General features: G+C 38.8%; 1 protein-coding gene and 1 long non-coding RNA gene across 2 annotated transcripts in view; both read right to left on the reverse strand.

Moving 5' to 3' along the window:
• Positions 1-228: 228 nt before the first annotated feature.
• Positions 229-22,715, reverse strand: part of tprg1 (tumor protein p63 regulated 1) — a 34,276-nt gene continuing 11,789 nt past the window's right edge. The window contains exons 5-6 of the mRNA XM_083569976.1: positions 2,536-2,689; positions 229-1,099 (exon numbers count right to left, since the gene is read on the reverse strand). Of these exons, the coding sequence (XP_083426102.1) occupies positions 905-1,099; positions 2,536-2,689 (349 nt within the window). The 3' untranslated portion in view covers positions 229-904. The remainder of the gene's footprint in view (positions 1,100-2,535; positions 2,690-22,715) is intronic.
• On the reverse strand, positions 11,333-16,239 carry LOC310741863. The gene is made up of 2 exons (XR_014538074.1): positions 14,355-16,239; positions 11,333-11,971 (listed from the first exon to the last, which is right to left on the reverse strand). It is a non-coding gene; the product is annotated as an uncharacterized lncRNA (long non-coding RNA).

The following is a 22,715-nucleotide window of genomic DNA, read 5'->3' on the forward strand; positions in this document are numbered from 1 at the left end:
CATGCACCTTCATGCTTCAGGGAGCTTGTAAGGAGCACTGCATTATTGATGGGGCAGCAAATGGTGGGACTGATGACAGAATTGTTAGAGTAAATGAAAATGGAAAGAAACTCTACAGAGGGTGGTAAATGATCTGCTGTAGAAGACACTCCTCATTGTGCAATCCTAAGGGAGTCATGTGATGTATGCCATGGATGGTAAAACACACACACACACACACACACAGTGAACTGTTTCTCAACATTTATTCTTCATTTATACCTTAGTTCTGTCTATTATGTTTTTTAAACATTCATTAAATGGTGGTTATGTAAAAAATATTTACAAATTGACAGTGCATATAATCTTCTTCAGCAGCCCCTCCTGAATCCAAACTGGGACAGTGACAATCATTTAAAGCATCTAGAACAACATTTGTCATTTTTAATATCTTAAAGTCGTATCAATTATTGGTGGATTACTTATTACAGAAGCAGGATTAAGTAAAATGTATGAAAATGTGGCATTCATTTCCTTCTAGACTGATTTTCATTGAAACAGAAATGCATGAACATCGATCCCTAAAATCTTCGGAATACAAAGAACATTCCTACAAGATATATTTTTAACATTTTAAACTTTGACACAAAGAACACAACGCCACCTTAGTTTATTGCAAAGTACAAAAGATCACAACTTCAATTCCCAGTGGTCACATTGCTTTGATTAATCTCTGGGTACGCTTGTGTTTGGAGTAGCTTATCTTGAAAAGAAAAAAAGAAAAAATATGTCCAATATATAGACACACACTTAACATGATGAAAAAGATTTAAGATCTATATTTTCAGAACACCCAAACATCACCTGCTCTTCATTTTAATAAAATTGTTAACTGATCAAACCCACTCAAACACACAAATTCCACTCAGAAACCAACGTTGCCTCTTGCTAGGCAGTAGCCCAGCTTGTTCTGGTTGCCCAGGGTTGACATGAGGCCGACGTAAGCCTCAATGAGGACAGGCTGGTCCAGAAGAAGAACACCATTGGCTTTCCCTGGCACTGGATTCATACTGTGGGCTTTCTGTGCGGCAGCAGTCAACTGCTCCCTAAAACTCTGCAGCTATGAAGAGAAAGCAGATATCGGAGGTCATTAGGGGAGTGTACATTTTTCACATTCTCTAAATTCTTGAATGTATTTACAGTTCATTAAAGGTTAAAAGAAATAAGGAGAATGACAGCTATGCCCTAATAGAGTTGTCAGACATTTTCACACTGACTCTTTCAAGCCCGAATTACACAGTGCAGTCTTTGAATATTATTATTTGTCATACTGTGTGAAATGAGCCAAACTGTGATATTGTGTTCTTCATGTCAGATTATACAATAAAGATCCTCTAACTGTAGATCTGTGATGGGCTCATGTAGAAAATAGAGGCACAGAAGGAATAAGCCCTTTACTATAAAAGAAGCAATTTTATTCCGACAGAAAAGTTGAACATTTTAAGGAAGAGGGATGTAAAAGCTGGGTAAATGAGTAACATGTGTGCTGATAGTTTATAGTTGTTTCGATCAATAGCATTAAAAGTAGTTTTGCATCTCAGTTTATGTCAGGATCATAGGCTCCTTGCATAAAGACTGCATTTGACGTTATGCATTTCGTCATTGTCCCACACTTTACGCGTCAATTTTTATTCAGAAATCTTGTCTGTCTTTCATCACAACGGCTCTACTAACTAAGCTGCCACGTAATGTTCGGTTATCCATCTTAACTCAAAACCAGAGAATTGTTCTCTGACATCCCATAATGTCTGCAATTAAATCATGAACAAAAAACCCTACACAGCTGGCTTTAGACAGTTGATGCTCTCTGCCTCATTTCCCTCTTACCCCTTCTTACCCTCTTTGCTGCTCACCTCCATCGTGTGATGGAATGTGAGGAATGGTATTGGGGCCGAAAGATTTGACACCCTGCCTCTCTAAATGAGAGGTTATGTGATCTGTGCAATCACCTGCAAGGACACTGCAACTCCACCCATGTCCACAGCAACCCCCTAAAATCTGCATCGTCTCTGCAGGGCTGCACAGGGTGCCTCAAGGGGCTTTTTTTTAATTTATGGAGATTTTAGCTTCATAAAGGGGCCCTAGTTGAACTCCTCAGAGAGATAACAGTAAAAACTCTTAACTATCCTTAAGGGCACTAGATGGATGCCAACTATATTAAAAATCCACATCATTTACTTCACTTTGTATTCCAGTGGTTCTCAAAGTATTTGCATCGAGGGACCTATTAAAATTGTGAAATAAAATTCAGCAGATTTATTTTCACAAACTTAAACAAACTAAGTTTTAGGCTTATCTTAGAGTAGATTCTTTGCTATTTATGGGGGCCAATGAGTAAAACATTTTTCTTTAGATGTTTCAGCCAGAGAAACATTTTTGGGTAAAATAATCCTTGGCTTTTCCTTTGTAAAAATACATATATAAAAATAAAAAAAAATGTTTAATAAAATAAAACCCTTAATTATATTAGTTAATTAGAGTTTTCAGTTTCCTCACATCACAAATTTTGGCCAGCTTCTCATTAACATTTTGAACTGGATGGTAGGTCAGAGTGCTGTAGGGGTAGTCCGTGGCAAAAGGGTTCCAGCGTGATGTTAATGAGGGCTCTCTGAGCTTGTCCCAATCCACACGCACTCCCTCGCCCTCTCGTCTGAAACAGTGAAACAAGAACAGAGGCACAAATACACATTAGTTTTATTGCACTCCTTATAGCCATCAGGGACACTGTGAAACATATAACTCCATGTGCTCCGCCTGAGATAATGATGGATGATGCAGCGTTAGCAATAAAAACAGCTGTCATACCATAATCATTCCTTTTTTCTCTTTCTCAGCTCAAAATGAACAGGATCTGGATATCGGTTTAACAGCTTGTGACACTGGGTAGAGCCACAGGGGTTTTATCGTCCAAAGGTCTTCATCCCTTTTTGTTATGCACATTCTCTATATTTTCTCAATAACATAATGACGTGCAGAAGCTAGTCACAAACCGCCCCTTGTCCCCAAACTTTGCCTATAGTTCTTGAGGTCCTGTGCAGAACAGATTATTGACCTGGATGCTTTTCTTTTAATACCAGTACAAGTCCAATCACATCATTTTACCCCCATTGTCCCAAAGCAACATTACAGAGATAAATAGGTTAGGAATTTACATTTTATATATATATATATATATATATATATATATATATATATATATATATATATATATATATATATATATATATATATATATATATATATACAGTGGGTACGGAAAGTATTCAGACCCCCTTAAATTTTTCACTCTTTTTTATTTTGCAGCCATTTGCTAAAATCATTTAAGTTCATTTCTTTTCCTCATGAATGTACACATAGCACCCCATACTGACAGAAAAACACAGAATTGTTGACACTGTTGCAGATTTATTAAAAAAGAAAAACTGAAATATCACATGGTCCTAAGTATTCAGACCCTTTGCTCAGTATTTAGTAGAAGCCCCCTTTTGATCTAATACAGCCAGGAGTCTTTTTGGGAAAGATGCAACAAGTCTTTCACACCTGGATTTGGGGATCCTCTGCCATTCCTCCTTGCAGATCCTCTCCAGTTCTGTCAGGTTGGACGGTAAACGTTGGTGGACAGCTATTTTTAGGTCTCTCCAGAGATGCTCAATTGGGTTTAAGTCAGGGCTCTGGCTGGGCCATTTAAGAACAGTCACGGAGTTGTTGTGAAGCCACTCCTTCGTTATTTTAGCTGTGTGCTTAGGGTCATTGTCTTGTTGGAAGGTAAACCTTCAGCCCAGTCTGAGGTCCAAAGCACTCTGGAGAAGGTTTTCGTCCAGGATATCCCTGTCCTTGGCCGCATTCATCTTTCCCTTGATTGCAACCAGTCGTCCTGTCCCTGAAGCTAAAAAACACCCACACAGCATGATGCTGCCACCACCATGCTTCACTGTTGAGACTGTATTGGACAAGTGATGAGCAGTGCCTGGTTTTCTCCACACATACCGCTTAGAATAAAGGCCAAAAAGTTCTATCTTGGTCTCATCAGACCAGAGAATCTTATTTCTCACCATCTTGGAGAACTCCATGCGGGTTTTCATGTGTCCTGCACTGAGGAGAGGCTTCCGTCGGGCCACTCTGCTATAAAGCCCCACTGGTGAAGGGCTGCAGTGATGGTTGACTTTCTAAAACTTTCTCCCATCTCCCGACTGCATCTCTGGAGCTCAGCCACAGTGATCTTTGGGTTCTTCTTTACCTCTCTCACCAAGGCTCTTCTCCCCCGATAGCTCAGTTTGGCCAGCTCTAGGAAGGGTCCTGGTCGTCCCAAACGTCTTCCATTTAAGGATTACGGAGGCCACTGTGCTCTTAGGAACCTTTAGTGCTGCAGAAATTTTTTTGGAACCTTGGCCAGATCTGTGCCTTGCCACAATTCTGTCTCTGAGCTCTTCAGGCAGTTCCTTTGACCTTAATGATTCTCATTTGCTCTGACATGCATTGTGATCTGTAAGGTCTTATATAAACAGGTGTGCGGCTTCCCTAATCAAGTCCAATCAGTATAATCAAACATTTCTGGACTCAAATGAAGGTGTAGAACCATCTCAAGGATGATCAGAAGAAATGGAGAGCACCTGAGTTCAATATATGAGTGTCACAGCAAAGGGTCTGAATACTTAGGACCATGTGATATTTCAGTTTTTCTTTTTTAATAAATCTGCAAAAAGGTCAACAATTCTGTGTTTTTCTGTCAGTATGGGGAGCTATGTGTACATTCATGAGGAAAAGAAATGAACTTAAATGATTTTAGCAAATGGCTGCAATATAACAAAAAGTGAAAAATTTAAGGGGGTCTGAATACTTTCCGTACCCACTGTATATATATATATATATATATATATATATATATATATATATATATATATATATATATATATATATATATATGCGCCTATTATTGTATTCCTAATGAGCAAGCCAGTGGTGACAGTGCCAAAGAAAGCCTTATAAGGAACAGTCTACACGCTATTGCCAACCGTAAAACATCCTCCAAACATCCCTACGTGGAGTGTAGACTGATGGCTATGTTAAAAAGACATGGTCAGCTGGCACATTTGAATTCTGACTCGGAGTCAAATTTGGGCCAGGCCTAGCAATGGTCAAAAAGCACAACATTAAGCCCAGACAACCGTTTCAGTTACTGTCTAAAGGAATCAATGATATGGCAGGAAACCTTGATTATTTCTCCAAGGGCTGTGACTATGCTGCTCGCTTCCCGGATGCTATTGATCTACTAGTTGCACCGCCAATTTCAAGAGCCTGAACTCCTTCGTGAGCCAGAACAGCTTGTGCCAGATCCACGGTGCGTGCTCAGGCTAATGTGATGATGAATCATGTGCAGAGAAGTGTGAGGAAACACACATGGACATGAGGAGAACATCCAAACAGTTTTTAGAGCTCATAATCTATACCTTCTACCTGTCTCTGTCTCTGCCCACTATTACTACAACCACTACAACTATTATTATTATTATTATTACTACTATCATCATAAATAATATCATGTATCACAATAGATCTCACCTAATCTGCAATCAGTTTTTAGTTCATGTCATTGTGGCAGGACTACAATAAAACATAAAATAAATAAAATAAATACAATGAAATAGCAGTTTTGTAGACACTATGCAAAATATCCGAGTGCACATAATTAGGAAAGCTTTATCAAATTAGCCGCTCATGCTCGGATTCACGTGCACTTGTGTTTTCAAAAAGGTGAGCTTGACCTCTCAAACCTCTCTGTTCTCTTTCAACAAAGCTCACTCACTGCCAAAATCAGCACCATTCCTCTTTAGGGCACCTCCTTTATGCATGAGCCAATCTAATGTTTACTAAGCTTAAAGGCAATTCCCAGTGTTCATCAGATTTTCTTTCACTCCCCCTTCTTTTCTTTTTGCCATTTTAAGTAAATAGATTTTAATGAAACGCCCAGGGGCCATGTCTTTATTTTTCAGGCTGATGAAACCCCAGAAGACAAGTGTGTGCCTGGCAGCAAATACTGAGCTTTAAACCTGCTCCACATTCAGGCTTTGAAATGATCTTGGCACCCCTCCATTTTCACTAAGATCTTTCACAATGCTCTATTTACCGCCTGCCCATCAATCTCGGTTGGGGAGGCACTGATTTCCGTTCATGGCTGTAGGATGCACTCCAGGATAGTTTACTGCGCTCATCTGACATGCTAATGCTTTTGAAATGCATGTCTTTCTACCTCCTTATTGAAAACCAGCAAGCGGCAGTGTACCGGACAGACCCGAGAGTGACTGGAGATCATTACATTACCTCTATTACATTTCTGATGTTCGTGTTTTCTGAATAACAAGTTGCTCAGATCGATCGCTCTTACATCCTAATGAAAAGACAGATCATCTGATTCACTGAACAAGTTAAATGAATAGACCAGGTATAAAGTATGGTGCACGTTTAAACTAAAAGTTCTCTAATGGCACAGTCTAGTTTAGTTTGTAAGCCACAGAATGATTCATAATCAGTGCCCAGTTTAACAAACACAAATCCAAACCAGGAAGTATAACTGAGGACATAGAAATCCAGATAACAAAGCCCAAGAAAAAACAAAGTTTAAAACTGAAAGTGATACGCTCACTGTTACAAAGAAAACACAGAAATAGACCTATACAAAGGTGAACACCTTTAGGGATGTAGACAATAACAAAGCCAGTTTAGCCAAAAAAAAAAAAAAAAAAAAAGCCATAGTAATTTACAGACTTAAATACAGTATATGTGTATATGTGCATATATACGCCATATGACACTCTTCCTCAAACTTTTGCCACAATGTTGAAAGTACACAATTGTATAGAACGACTTTGGGTGTGTTTTTGGATAGCATTCAATTTTACCTCCATTTTTAACACGATACTGTCACTTTAATAGCAGCACATGAACACTTTAGTGAATCTCACTGGGACACTTTAAATCTAGACTACTGTCAATATCTTTGTCATATCCATAGCTATATTTTATATATATATATATATATATATATATATATATATATATATATATATAGATAGATAGATAGATAGATAGATAGATAGATAGATAGATAGATAGATAGATAGATAGATAGATAGATAGATAGATAGATAGATAGATAGATAGATAGTATCCCACAATAATATAGAAATGAAACGTGGATATATTTTAGTCAACGTGCAGCTTGTATAGCAGTACAGATTTACTGTCCTAAAAAAGCAACTTAACATACGGCCATTATTGTCTAAATATGTACACAGTAAAAAACATCTGTACGTCATGTAACCATGCAATGCTACATGTCCTATTCATCATGGTCATGTTTTTGTCTGCTTGACAGAACCATACAGATTTGTGTATTAGATCAGTTCAAATTTAGTGCTTTGGGTACAATTCTCTTATACTGACCACTGGATGTTCAACATGGCAACTTTTGGCAAAGAACACTGAAGATTTAAGAATTAGAAATGTTGCTCTCTATAAAGATGATCTCGGCTTTAAGAAGATCGGTAACACCCTAAAACTGAGTTACAGTGCAGTGGCCAGGGTCATACAGAGGTTTTCCAAGATGGGTTCCACTCAGAACAGGCCTCGTAAGGGTCCTTTAAAGAAGTCGAGTTCTCGTGCTGTGCGTGAGGTGCAGAATTTGCTTCAAAAAGTAGATGCATGAGTGCTGCCAGCAGAAAGCATGCAAACAGTTTACTAAATACAACCTGTCCAAGACCATTAATTACTAGAACCATGTCCTGTGGTCTGATGAGACTAAGATAAACTTGTTTGGCTCAGATGGTGTTCAGCATGTGCGGTGAAGCCCTGGTGAGGAGTACTAAGCAAATTGTGTCTTGCCTACAGTCAAGCATGGTGGTGGTAGCATCTTGGTCGGGGGTTGCATGAGTGCTGCTGGTACTGGAGAGCTGCGGTACATAGAGGGAAACATGAACTGTGACATTCTGAAGGAGAACAAAATGCCCTCCATTCAAAAACCGGTCAGAACCGCAGTTTTCCAACATAATAATGACCCTTAATGCACAGCCAAGATGACAACTGCCTTGCTGAGGAAGCTGAAGGTGATGGAGTGGCCAAGTATGTCTTCAGACTTGAACCCTATTGAGCACCTGTGGGGAAACCTCAAGCAGAAGGTGGTGAAGCACTACGTGTCTAACATCCAGCAGCTCTGTGATGTCATTTTAAAGGAGTGGAAGAGGATCCCAGCAACAACCTGTGCAGCTCTGGTGAATTCCATGCCCATGAGGATTGAGGCAGTACTAGATAACAATGGTGCTCACAAAATATGCACACTTTGGATACAGTTTTGATGTTCACTTAGGGTGTACTCACTTTTGCTGTTATTTGGACAATAATGGCTATATGTTGAGTTATTTTGATTACATATTTGTGGTTGATTTTAGTTCCTTATGTTTTTATACTTTATAGTTATACAGTATAATAAAAGTTTAAAGTATAATAGTTTTTTTTATGTATTTAATAATATTTTATTTCTATTACATGTTCACTACATGTCGTACTCTATATGTATAACATTTGATTTGATTTGATCAAGAAGACCCAAACCTGTTTCAGCATGGCAAACCTTAAGTGGTCTGCTTAAAAACTCAGACTTCAATCATATTGAACACCCCCAGGCCTCCTCACCCTACCTACATCAGCACCTTACTTCACAAACACCCTTGTGACTAAATGAGCACAGATTTCCACAAGCGTGCTCGAGAATCTAGTGGCACATCTTTCCAGAAGAGTGGTTATTATAAGAGCAAATGGAGGCTAAATGTGGAATGGGATGTTGAAAAAGCACATACGAATCTTATGGTCAAGTGTCCACAAACCTTTGTCTATACAGTGTGTAAATACATTCTACTAGACCTCCTATTATTCAGCAACAAGCTACAGCGAATGTTGTAACGTTTTCCAGAAAGAAACATTACTACACAGGAAATTGCGACAATAAAAAAAACATTGTGGTTTGCGCTACTTGCAACACGCCAAAAGAGGAGAAAAGCATGTCAGACTTTAGGAAATACTGTACATTTACTATATTATTCTGGACTTTTTTGTATTCATTCTATGTGTATTCACAGTTGTTATTGTATAAGGCTCTATGTACATATTGTGTACATCTATTATTCATTTTCTGTTCAGTATTGTGTGTATACAAACCTTGTGTATCCTGAATACAGCAAATATAATGGGCTATTTTGTAGCTGTTTATGCCAAAGCCAGTTCTTTGAAGAAGTCAATAAAAAAAAAAAAAAAGTGTTGTTCAGCTTCGCACAGTGATTCATGTTAGGCGCAACCAACCAATCATTAGCGACCAACTTCTTCAGAACACAATAACTTTCTCCTGAATTTGTGTGAAGTCATAACCGATTCTTACAGGAAGAGAGTCGCGACTTGCCTCTACCTGCACTGAAGGAAAGTCATATGCAAATAAAATCTTTTCTGCTAGTTATTGTTATCAAAATGAAAGCAGACATGCTCTGAATCCGCTCGAGTTGCCCTTCCACCTTTCACACCCCCTTCTTGCCTTCTGGCATTAAGCATTACACCTCGGTTGTGTTTTAAGGAAACTGACGTGCCCTCCGGCTTCAGCTAAACTGCGCGGTGTAAGCAGTGCAAAGGCGCTCAATAGGAGCTTGTTGAGGGTTTTTTTTAAGCAGATCTTTAGACACATTCTGCCGCAGGGCTGTATCAGCTCTTCTTCTCTCGAACCATCTCTCTTCTTCTTCTTCCTCAGTGTTTCCTTCCTCTCTGTGTCACACTGTTTTTGCCCTTTTTCCACCCTGAGCCTGTGCTCATGTTTTAACTGATGAGTGTAAAGAGCTAAGTACTACATCAGTCTCAGCTTTCACTGTCAGACCAGACATTTCTCTCACACAGTTCAATCGTTAATACACTGCAGGACACTGAAACTCCAAGTAGAACCAAATCTATGAACACCTCTGCACTAGAATAAATAAATTAAAATATTTAATACATTTTTTTAAATAAACAATGATTTGATTAACATTTATTATTCCCCCATTATTCCTATTCTGATTATTATTACTACTATGCTTATAAAATAATTTAAAACATTAGAAATAAATATGAAATATTTTTTATATTAAATGAGCTTATTAAATCAACAAAACTTTTTAATTAAAAAGTATAGAAATTTGTAAGTAAACATAAAAGCATATATAGTATACAGTTTAATTATAGTACAATTATAATGTTAATAAAGTGCATTAATGGGTTTCGAGGGTAACGTTTAACAGGATGTCGGGAGGCTATAGAAAAGTCTGTTAGAAACAAAAAATACAATCAAGAATACAATAAGTTCTCCTGGCTGTAAGAGTTGAAGTAAGTATTGATTCAGGCATTAGTGCATGATTATTCATGTACTGTTATTGTAAAGTACGCATGAATGTATGCACTTATGGTTAACAACCGATCGGTTCAGTCATTTCTCCCCTTCACTGATTTACAACCGCTTTTGTTTTGAGTGTACACAGAATGCGGGCACTTCGCCGGCCGATAAATCAGAACTTTGAGGCATGGATGAAGACGGATTTGCCTTTCCAAATGCAGCAGAGTGTGTTTGTGTTGGGAGGAGATCTGCATGCACCGTGCACTTGCGTGTGGGTGTTGCATTTGTGCAGTGTGCCATAACCTGACCAGAGCAACACCATCAACAACACACCTTAAGGGAAAGCATTCTCTGCTAAAGCAAACACATGGCCCAGGGCTACACGTGCACGCACGCACACACACACACACACACACACACACACACACACACACAAAACCTCTTGAGAGTAGCATGAGTCCTGCTGTTTACACTACGCTTTCAGAGTGCTGACAATGTATGTGAGACTCCACCCTGAAAAATGAAGAAAAGGTGAGGCACAAAGGACGCACTTGGAGAAAGGGCCTTAAACAATAAGTGCACGTTCGGAATTGGGGTGTAACCTGATGGAGGGGGGATTTGTGTTTCCGGTGCCGACGTTCGTTTTGTGCGTGAACATATACAGACTTATATATGTGTAACGTATATGTTAAGTGTTATCGTGCAATCAAACCATGCAGAACCGTGTAAAAAGGTGTTTGTCTAGTGTAATCTGTGCTGAAACGCATGTCATTCTAATGTGTGTATGAGTGTGTGTATGTGTGTAGAGAGAGAGCTCCAGATGATTACAGGTAAGCATTCGGAATAGGACCAGTTGAGACAAGCTAAAAAAAGAGGGCAGAGCCTTAGTCACCATTGCTCTTACACACTCACTGTTTATGGTACAAAGCTGCGCTTTCACTGATCACAACGCACACACTTTATATCTCACACCCACTCTGACTCTCCTACTCTACTGTTCTTACCGCATTAAAACTAAAATTGCTGGGAAGGACAAAGTGGGGGAGGAAGTATAGATTGTATTAAACATCCTGCATGGGCACAATGCTTCATATTATCATATATCAGAGGACAAAGTGTAAATATTCCTTCCATAATACATAAGCACTGCTCATTTCATTGATCTCTCTCCATCACACACAGACACACAGAAACACACACAGACAGGGGCCCACGTCCCCCAGCGTATTTTTAAACTAAGCTTCATGACAGCGTCTTCAAATTCCTGCAGCGGTTGAGTGCACTCTGTGAGGACGAGGAATAGTAAGTCAACACATTGGATAAATATCAGTGGCCCGCTCCAGCTGTCAAGGCAAATGGCTCACACGGCCGAGCGTACAAATCCTTCGATTGCTCAATGCAGCTCCAGAGCGAGCTGTGCTCCCTGGTTTTTACAGCATGCCTTACGGCGAGACAGCGCCCCCCCCGGCATCGCCGTCTGCACGAGTGGAAGAGCAGCAAGAGGACATCTTCCCAAAATACAAGGACAAGAGTCTGTGAACGGAGTATAGACATTATGAATGAGGGAAAAATAAAAACTAAAGCCTCTATTAGTCCAAGTGCATTTGCACAAATAGAGACATGTAGAGAAGAATGAAGTGCGAGATATTTCCCACAATACCGCACAAGCTCACTATCACTGAGGGATTCTAATATATGCTATTCAAATACAAACGAATGAGACAAAAATATGTCACAGATGTTCATTCCTGCTTTTATTGATATTGACAAACGACTTTTCACTGTGTTTCTTTATTTCATTTACTTTGTCGGGTTTGCGATGAATCCAGGGTCTGTCCTAGGGGTCCAGGCAGAAATATACCCTGTACGAGGCACACACACACACACACACACACACATACACTCATTCACTCCGAAGGGCAAAAATGTGTAGCCAATCCACCGACAATGCACATTTTTTTAGACATTTTTTTGAAATATTTTGATATTCTACCCGCTGCCCACTGTGCCACCTCTGTATCATTTTCCTTTTTTTTTTTTTATATTTGCAACATTCAGTAATACAGCTTATTATTATAAATGAACTTTTGAAAGTTTCACACTCTATTGTAATATCAAAACTATTCAATATTCATGCATAGAAATATATTTCCCTAAAATGATAAGCCTTTGGGGAAGAAGAAAAAAAGAAAAACGGTGTAAGGGATCTGTTCTGAAAACTCAAACTTTCCCCTACAGCGTAACCTTTGCTAGCACAGTGACCCGCACACACTACACAGATATACTTCAACGCTGTGAAATGTTTGACAAGCAGCTGCTTGCTGAAAAGAAATGCTTAACAAATCCAAACACAAGAACGGTTAATCCCTGCCATTCCCAATCAGGAAGTCGACGCATTCAACACTGTGGGATCGTGCGTCGCTTTTGTTGCTTTTGCTTAGGCTCCACCTCCACACTTTGTGTTAAATCAGTAAAGATTTACTGTATGGCTGGGAGAATTCTTTAAAAAAAAAAAAAAAATTTAGGACAATGCCACAGACAGGGTAATCATCTGCGGACATCAAATCTAGGACATTATAAATATAAGTAAAGTGAGGGCTGGTGGTCGGTGTACAGCTGGGTGATAATACAAATGGAAATGTGTGAAACGTCCCCCTCTGCTGGCCACACAGAGAATGACTACTGCTACTACAATTCAAACTGATGAACACTGTTTAAATTGCATTGAGAAAAAATAATACATCATATCTTATACATAAAATCACTACTTAATTAAACAATTTGTTATTTTTTACATCTCTATCTCTTTGCCTCAAAGAGTGACAGAAAAAATGAGTACAGGATCTACAATAAACATAGGCATAATACACATTTACAGAATTTAGCACATGCACTTATTTAGAGTGACTTAAAGATGTGCTTTCTGGATCAAAAACATACTGTCTCTTCATGCTGGTGCAGTAGGTCAGAGACTGCACTATAAGAAACAATATGGTTGTGATGGTACCATCAATGGTTACACTGACAGACACTTGAGTTCTTATAGTTATTACGCTGTTTGGTCTTTTGAGTGGGTTTAATTAAGCAGTCATGTATAGAACAATAATTAGGGATAGATTTTCCATAAACAGTTTTCGAGTGTCTATCAGTGAGCGGTTGATAGCCTTCACAATGACTCGCCTTGCTCATCAGGAATAAATTTATAAAGACTAAATTATGATGTTTAAATGTATAATTGCAATGTATTTGATTCTGTAAAGCTGCTGGACTTACATACAAGTCCAATAGACTTTTTCAAGAATGAATAGAAATGTACACTGTGAGTGTATCTTCAGGAACTATACACTTCCTCTTCCCTAGATAAGAAAGCTTGGCAAAGGGTCAGGTTTTAGGTAAAGCTGGTGCCACTGTGTAGCTGGTTCACACCTTTTACTTGAATGAGTGTCACTGGTAAATAGTCTCATTGCTAATATGTAAAGCAGAGTCAGTGCTTTTTCCCTTTCAACACATTATTGTGTATCTAAATGCGTAGACTGAAGATGAACAGTTTTGTCATGTAGTCATATACATTTTTTTATAAGTACTGTTAAATATTTGACCTCTGTCATTCTCTATTGGTCAAAGATCTAACACACAAGATAATGAGAGAGAAATACAGACATCCTCCATTACATACTGTAACAGCACGGCCTGTTACTGGTAACTGCAGTATTCAGCTTTAAAAGCATTTCATAGAACCTGCTGTTAAAAATGAGGAGGGGGGGGGGAAGAGGAAAGATACAAAACATCTTTTTACCCCCAAAGCATTTTGCTGAATGCTGCATATACAGTTTGAAATCATCACAACAAGCTGTCCTCGGCAGGAATAATAATAAAAAAAAGACGTGAGTGGTGTGCAGTGCAACTGAGTAATTACCTCGTCTAGACAGCTAGAGAGAAAAGCGCTTTTCAAAAACACATCCCCAAGTCCCGCAGCGTAGCCACGCTCGACTGTGTCTACCTCACGACAGCACCGAGAACCTTGTATTTTTTTTTTTAAGAAACAACGGGGCTAACACCAAACCACAAAGAACTGTTTCTCCAGCTTATCGAAATGACTCCAGGGCCTTGAAAGATTTGTAGCAAAGCCTGCAGCAGAAACCAAAAGCCACACAATCACTAGGGCTTGATGGAGCTGAAACCCCATCTCAACCACAGTGCTTTGCAGTAAACAAATAACATTATGAACTGTAGAATTATGTTATTTCTTTTACTTGGTGAAGTCACCCGAGAGGAGATATGCCCCTGTGCCCCTGTGAGTCATTGCAACAGCTTATCGAGCTTTGACAACGCCTTATAAAGAAATCAAGAGGAGAAGAAGACTTGGATACTTTCTCAAACTTTTTTTTTTTAATCTACCTTCCCAAAATGCCGGAAAATGATTCACTCTTACCCATCCCTTTGTAGGATGTGATGAAGTGAACACACTCCTTCTCACTCTCTCTCTCTCTCTCTCTCTCTCTCACACACACACACACACACACACACACACACACACACACACACACACACACACACACACACACACACACACACACACACACACAAACAACCGCTCCCTATAAAACTATGCATGCTGGCCTCTTTACTATACTCTACCTCAAAATAAGTCAATCATTAAATGACACATTTAATGGCCCACAGCTATACAAAATGATTCATTGCTCTCAACCACAAAATATGAAACTGGGTCACACCAGGTTAACTTGGAAAAAGAAAGATAAAATGGCTATATGCATTAGCTAAATAAGCATAATCACAGATATTGTGTTCTACGTGCTCTAGCTGGTTAGTTTTTATTTTTTAATAGAAAGATGGCAGAAAGGTTAACAGGGGATCTGGTTGAAATGAGAGGTGTGCATCCCTGGGATCTTGCCAGCCATAACAAAAAAAAGTCACATGAGCAGTTTTTTTTTTTTTTTTACTCTTATGCGGGCGTAAGTTAGATATGAATATGAATATATCAGATATGAAAGTCATGGAACAAAGGAAGACCACATTCATTCTTGAGAACACACATGGCTCCAGTTTTAGATAAAAAAAAAAAAAAGAACAAAAAAGTAAATAAAAAAATAGAAGAAAAAAAAAGAGAAAAAAAAAATTGAAAGCAGATATTTGCAGTACATATGCATATAAATTCACTGAGCGATTTATAAAAAAAACGCCTGGCCGTTCATGCAATTATTCAATCAACCAGTCATGTGGCCGTGGCGTAGGGCTTGAAACTGTGTAGACACAATTTACATCCGTTTAATATTCATATCAGAAAGGAAAAAAATTTTATGTCATCTCAATGACTGAATGGTGTTGCACAGTTTGTGGTGCCAAACAAGATGGTATATTTCTATATAACATGGAATATGATTTTGAAGAAGATGGGCTAGAACAGCATAACAATCACACCATAAGCTATTCCTGTCAGCCAAGAACAATAATATTGGACCAGGTAAGTGTGTGTACAGTACTCTGTAAAAGTTTTAGGTAGGTTTAATAACATGTGTAAGAATGTTTCGAAAAAATTAAAACATTTAAAAATAATAATAAGCGTTTAACAAATAATCCTGATTAAATCTTCAACTCAATTTGCAGAAATGAAGCAACAAAATTGCAAGGAACCTCCACCATGCTTCACTGTTACCTGCAGACACCTTTTTTATCGTTCCACTCTGCACTGGCAAACAAACTCTTCTCCTACTATAGCTAAATATTAAAAAAATTTTATCAGTCCAGTCCAGTCTGGCACCTGCTGCCATTTTTCTGCACACCAGAAAATACTTCTGTTTGCTCACTTTGCATTTTGAAATATATATATATTTTTAAAGCATTCTTACTTTACTGAATTTCTTTACACAGTACTGTATATATTTATTTACTCACACACACACACACACACACACACACACACACACACACACACACACACACACCCCTAACCCTAGACAGACAGACCGACCGATAGATGATATGAGGTTTAAAGCCACATGGGCCGGTTTGGGTATTTCAGACAATGGTGCTAAAAAACAAAACCATGCTGTGTGTAGTAGATCTGCTGGCTGAACCGCAATGCTGATGAGAGATTTAAATATAAATTAAGCAAAGATTCTTGTAACTGGAAGTGCTTAGTAGTATCGCTAAGGGGAGCTAATGGTCCAGTGTGGTTAATACTAGTGATGTATGAATGCAGACATGATTGATCAGAGCAGAAATGAGGGTTTATCAGTCACAATGATTGGCTAGCTGTAAAAAGTGGAGGTGGGAGTGTACAGATCATTACAGGTGATTTGTGTGAGTTCAGACTATTGATTGTAGGCTTGGCCGACAGTCGCATCCTTAAAGATTAGAGAGAAAAGATTTGGCCATTTGTCATTTGCACGTGCGCTCCTGTTTGGATGAGGTAGTGTTATTTTGATGGATACCTTCAGATATTTCTCAAATGTGCTCTATGAACTTTATTTTTGAAACGCGGCACATCAATCAACGATGTTTTGCAGGAAACAAAAGCCTCATAATGTTAAACTACAACAATTATCATATTTTACAGTTTTTAGACGACAACTAATGTTCACTCTACACTTTTGGCTTCTAACTTGCATCTTCTGAGTAGCAGCACTCTCAACAGATGTGTCAACCACAAAAGAATTAATGGATAAACAGCTAAATGGCTGAACCTCCACAGACCCCTCTGTCACAGTCCTGAAGTTTGCAGACGATACTACAGTCATGGCAACCTGGTACAGTCATAACATCCTGGAGCTTAACACACACCCTCACACTACCCCCACTCACAATCATGAACAGTCATCCAGATTCCTGTGCTCAAGCATCTCTCAGGGCCTAAAGTGGGACAATCGCATTGACTCCATTGTTAAAAAGGCCCAAAAGATGCTGCCCTTCCTTCTCTAGCTGAGGAAGTTTAAACTGCCATAGAAGCTGTTCATGCAGTTCTACCCACTGAGTAGTCATTGAGACTGTCCTGTGCTCTTCGATAACTGTCTGGTTTGGCTTCAAAATCATCTACAAAATCAGATATCAAAAGACTTCAGAGGACGATTCGGATGACTGGAAGGATTATTGGTTCTCCCCTGCCCACCCTTCAAGAACTCTACACATAGAGTGAGAAAAAAGGCTCGGAAAATCACTCCGGATCCCTCACATCCAAGCCATATACGTCAACTTGACGTCGTTCCAGAGCACCGAACACCAGGGCAAGAAAAGTTTCTTCCCCAGGCAATCCATCTAATGAACAACTAAATCCTCCCCCAATTGTGCAAGACGAATAAAAATATGTGCAATACCACTTTTTATTCATTTTTGCATCTTTTCATGCAATACCACTTTTTTAAATTGTATTTGTTTAAATGTGCAAATGGAAGCTTGTCACCAAAACAAATTCCTTGTTAATGCAAAACATACTTGGCACTAAAGCTCTTTTTGATTGTATGCTTTTATGATTGAGGATATGATTATATAAATGCATGGATCAGTAGGTGTACAAGTGCACAGGGAATGTACATGGCTGATATCAGAATATATAACAGAATACAAACAAATACCCAAATTTCACTATGTACAGTATAACACACATTGCATTAAACAAATGACTAAAGAAGAAGACTAAATCTAAGATAGGAACAACAGGAAATAATACATTGGAAAGATATGAGAGATTAAAGATGAGAGAAAAGGGGAAAGAGGATAAAAGAATGACTGTGTCTGGTTTGTGGCTGGCTTTTCTTCCTTTGCAGCACTTTAGGGTGGGTTTCATTGGTGATTTTATTTATGATCGAATGTAATGTGTGAAGATTAAAGGCCCTCCAGTGTCGCCTGCCTCTCCTAAGCACTTTACGCTGCATTAGGCTTTATTCATTGAATTAGCTTTACTTGAGTTTGCGTCCCCTGAGCCTCCTTTAAAAAAATTCCCATGAAAGGCTTACATTAATTTCTGCCACTAATCACATGCACAGGAGCGTGGTTGTGTATTCTGCATACTTCTGCCTCTTTATTCATTTCTACATAACCCCCCCCCTCCAGAAATAAGAGCAGAAACAACATTCGTCTCCTTATGCTTTGCCGTCGCTGCTTAAAGAAAGGAGCCATTTCCCCCTTTCCTCACATGTATACAGTACAGACCAAAAGTTTGGACACACCTTCTCATTCAAAGAGTTTTCTTTATTTTCATGACTATGAAAATTGTAGAGTCACACTGAAGGCATCAAGGGCTATTTGACCAAGAAGGAGAGTGATGGGGTGCTGCGCCAGATGACCTGGCCTCCACAGTCACCGGACCTGAACCCAATCGAGATGGTTTAGGGGTGAGCTGGACCGCAGAGTGAAGGCAAAAGGGCCAACAAGTGCCAAGCATCTCTCTGGGAACTCCTTCAAGACTGTTGGAAGACCATTTCAGGTAACTACCTCTTGAAGCTCATCAAGAGAATGCCAAGAGTGTGCAAAGCAGTAATCAAAGCAAAAGGTGGCTACTTTGAAGAACCTAGAATATGAGATTTTTCAGTTGTTCATTTCATCATCATTTTATCTTCTCCCGCTTATCCGTAATTCGGGTCGCGGGGGCAGCAGTCTAAGCAGATTCCCCAGACACTTCTCCGTGTCCAGGGATCGGGCTGTCAAGGCCGCCTTCAACTGCTGCCCAATCCTCTCAGCACCGGTCCCTTACGGTCCCTCCTGCAGGTGGTGAGCCCACGGGAAGGCGGCCCCACGTCGCTCCGACGTCACGGTTATTGATTTATTTTTTCTCGCAAGGGTCCCCTGGAGCATAGAGGGTTAAGGGCCTTGCTCAAGGGCCCAAGAGTGGCAGCTTGGCAATACCGGGGCTTGAACCCCCGACCTTCCGATCGGTAACCCAGTGCCTTAGCCGCTGGAGCCACCACTCCCCCCCTATTTTTCATTTGTTTCACACTTTTTTGTTATGTATATAATTCCATATATAATTCCACATGTGTTAATTCATAGTTTTAATGCCTTCAGTGTGAATCTACAATTTTCATAGTCATGAAAATAAAGAAAATCTCTTTGAATGAGAAGGTGTGTCCAAACTTTTTGTCTGTACTCTATATTGACTGAGATATAGACACACGTATGTTTGGAGTTAAAAATTGTCTTTTTAAATTTTGTGCATTAGCTAAAATAGTGAGGTATTAGTTACTCTGCTCTGCTTCTAGCTAATAAATGCATGCCTGAATCTTCAGACACTTGCTCTAGCCACCGTATGACTCAGTTACACAAATAAATACGGCTGTCGCAATGAACGCGCTAATAACGCGTTAACGGAAATTAATTTTAACGCATTAATTTGATCAACTCGGCGATTTATGCGACACGCATTTCTGTTTGACAATTTTTTATTAAAAAAATAAAAAAATTTATATAAAAAAGGTGAAATTAAAACCTTCAATGAGTCACACATTTCTCACAATAAAAAAAAAAAAAAAAATTAATTTTTTTATTAATAAACATTTGTTTTACTGATCTCTCTTATGAAGCACCAAAATCCGACGTGATGCACACATCCGGCAAATAAAACCGTCCGTGTGGAAGCATAGTAAAATTCTATTTGGTGTCCTGATGATTCACATAATTTCAAACGCCATCATTTGAAAAGAGTATTTATTTTACGATAAATACTCATCTGATAATGATAAATGTAAACAGTTTTTGTGTACAAGTAAATTGCTCAGTGCAAAGAAAGAGAGGTAATTGGAGCCTGGTTCTTTTTAATGAGTCTAATAGACATGAACAAGTTCTTTGTGAAACACTGATGTTTGAAACTATGTCTAGTTTCCATGCTCTATATTGAGATTGTTTCACTAATGATACACATTCTTTTGTATGAAGCATCCATAATTGTCCATGTCGATTAAAGTATTAAAACTCGAAAAATATTAATTCAATATATTAAAAAAATATTAATTCAAGGTATATTTAGAACAGATAATAAATGTGTCATTAAGTTTAATTAATCACGAGTTAACTCGTGACGATCATGCGATTAATCGCAATAAAAATTAAATCGATTGAAAGCCCTACAAATAATACATGTACAAATTTATAAAACTGCAGAAGATTCAAGATTCAAGAATTACAGCTGCATATACAGTGTTGTGAAAAAGTTTTCCCCCCTTCCTGATTTTTTATTTTTTTGCATGTTTGTCACACTTTAATGTTTCAGATCATCAAACTAATTCAAATATTAGTAAACAAATAACACAAGTGAACACAAAATGCAGTTTTTAAATTAAAGTTTTTAATTTTGAGGGAAAACTAAATCCAAAACTACATGGCCCTGTGTGAAAAAGTGTTTGCCCCCTTGTTAAAACTGTGGTTTATCACACCTGAGTTAAATTTCTCTAGCCACACCCAGGCCTGATTACTGCCACACCTGTTCATAATCAAGAAATCTCTTAAATAGGACCTGCCTGACAACGTGAAGTAGACCAAAAGATCCTCAAAAGCTAGACATAATGACGAGATCCAAAGAAATTCAGAAACAAACAAGAAAGAAAGTAATTGAGATCTATCAGTCTGGAAAAGGTTCTAAAGCCATTTCTAAAGCTTTGGGACTCCAGTGAACCACAGGGAGAGCCATTATTTACAAATAACAAAAAAATGGAACAGTGGAGACCCTTCCCAGTAGTGGCCGGCCAACCAAAATTACCCCAAGAGCATAGTGACGACTCATCCAAGAGTTAACAAAAGACCCCACAACATCATCCAAACAACTACAGGCCTCACTTGCCTCAGTTAAGGTCAGTGTGTATGACTCCACCATTAGAAAGAGAGACTGGGCAAGAAAGGTCTGCATGGCAGAGTTCCAAGATGAAAACCACTGCTGAGTAAAAAGAACATAAAGGCTCGTCTCAGTTTTGGCAGAAAACACCTTGATGATCCCCAAGACTTTTGGAAAATACTCTGTGGAATGATGAGACAAAAGTTGAACTTTTTGGAAGGTGTGTCCCCCATTACGTCTGGCGTAAAAATAACACCACGTTTCAGAAAAAGAACATCATATCAACAGTAAAATATGGTGGTGGTAGTGTGATGGTCTGGGGCTGTTTTGCTGTTTCAGGACCTGGAAGATTTGCTGTGATAAATGGAACCATCAATTCTTCTGTTTAACAAAAAATCCTGAAGTAGAATGTCTGGCTATCTGTTTGTGACCTCAAGCTGAAGCAAACTTGGGTTCTGCAGCAGGACAATGATCCAAAACACACCAGCAAGTCCACCTCTGAATGGCTGAAGAAAAACAAAATGAAGACTTTGGAGTGGCCCAGTCAAAGTCCTGATCTGAATCCTATTGAGATGCTGTTGCATGACCTTAAAAAGTGGGTAATGCTCAAAAACCCTCCAATGTGGCTGAATTACAACAATTCTGCATAGATAAGTGGACCACAATTCCTCCACAGCGCTGTAACACTCGTTGCAAGTTATCACAAACGCGTGATTGCAGTTTTTGCTGCTAAGGGCGGCCCAACCAGTTATTAGGTTTGGGAAAAGAACACTTTTTTACACAGGGCCATGTAGTTTAGGATTGTGTTTTCCCTCAATAATAAAAACCTTCATTTAAAAACTGCATGTTGTGTTCACTTGTGCTATCTTTTACTAATATTTAAATTACTTTGATGATCTGAAACATTAAAGTGTGACAAACATGCAAAGAAATAAAAAAATCAGGAAGCAAAAAAACTTTTTCACACCACTGTAGCTAGAATGGGAATTCGTTGATTTTTTACTGAAAGTCACATACAACACTAGAAACTATTAAAGAATATGTAAGATCATGACCTGGTCATGAATTTCATATCGAACTAGTAGACTTAAAAAGTAGATGTTGCTATTATCCTGATCAGGGACAAATGCTGGAATGGGTGACTGTCACAGAGGACATTGCAGATACACACAAACACACACACACACACACACACACACACACACACACACACCAAGTAGCCAATCCACCTACAATATATGGACCCAGGTATTGGGTCACCTGACATTTCCTGCCATATTTGGATCTCCAAACTGTTACCACAATGCTGACACACAATTGTATTGGACATCTTTGGAAGAAGAGGAACATCTTCCCAGAAGAGTAGAGGAAAATATAAGAGCAAATTGGCACTAAATGTGGAGCGCAACGCTCAAAAATCTCATACCATACTTATGACCAGGTGTGTATAGAGTATTTGCATGTTTTTAGAGGTAGAAGAAAACCAAAAAACCAGGA

The sequence above is a fragment of the Silurus aristotelis genome, assembly GCF_946808225.1.
Source record: "Silurus aristotelis genome assembly, chromosome: 2".
Lineage (NCBI taxonomy): Eukaryota > Metazoa > Chordata > Actinopteri > Siluriformes > Siluridae > Silurus > Silurus aristotelis.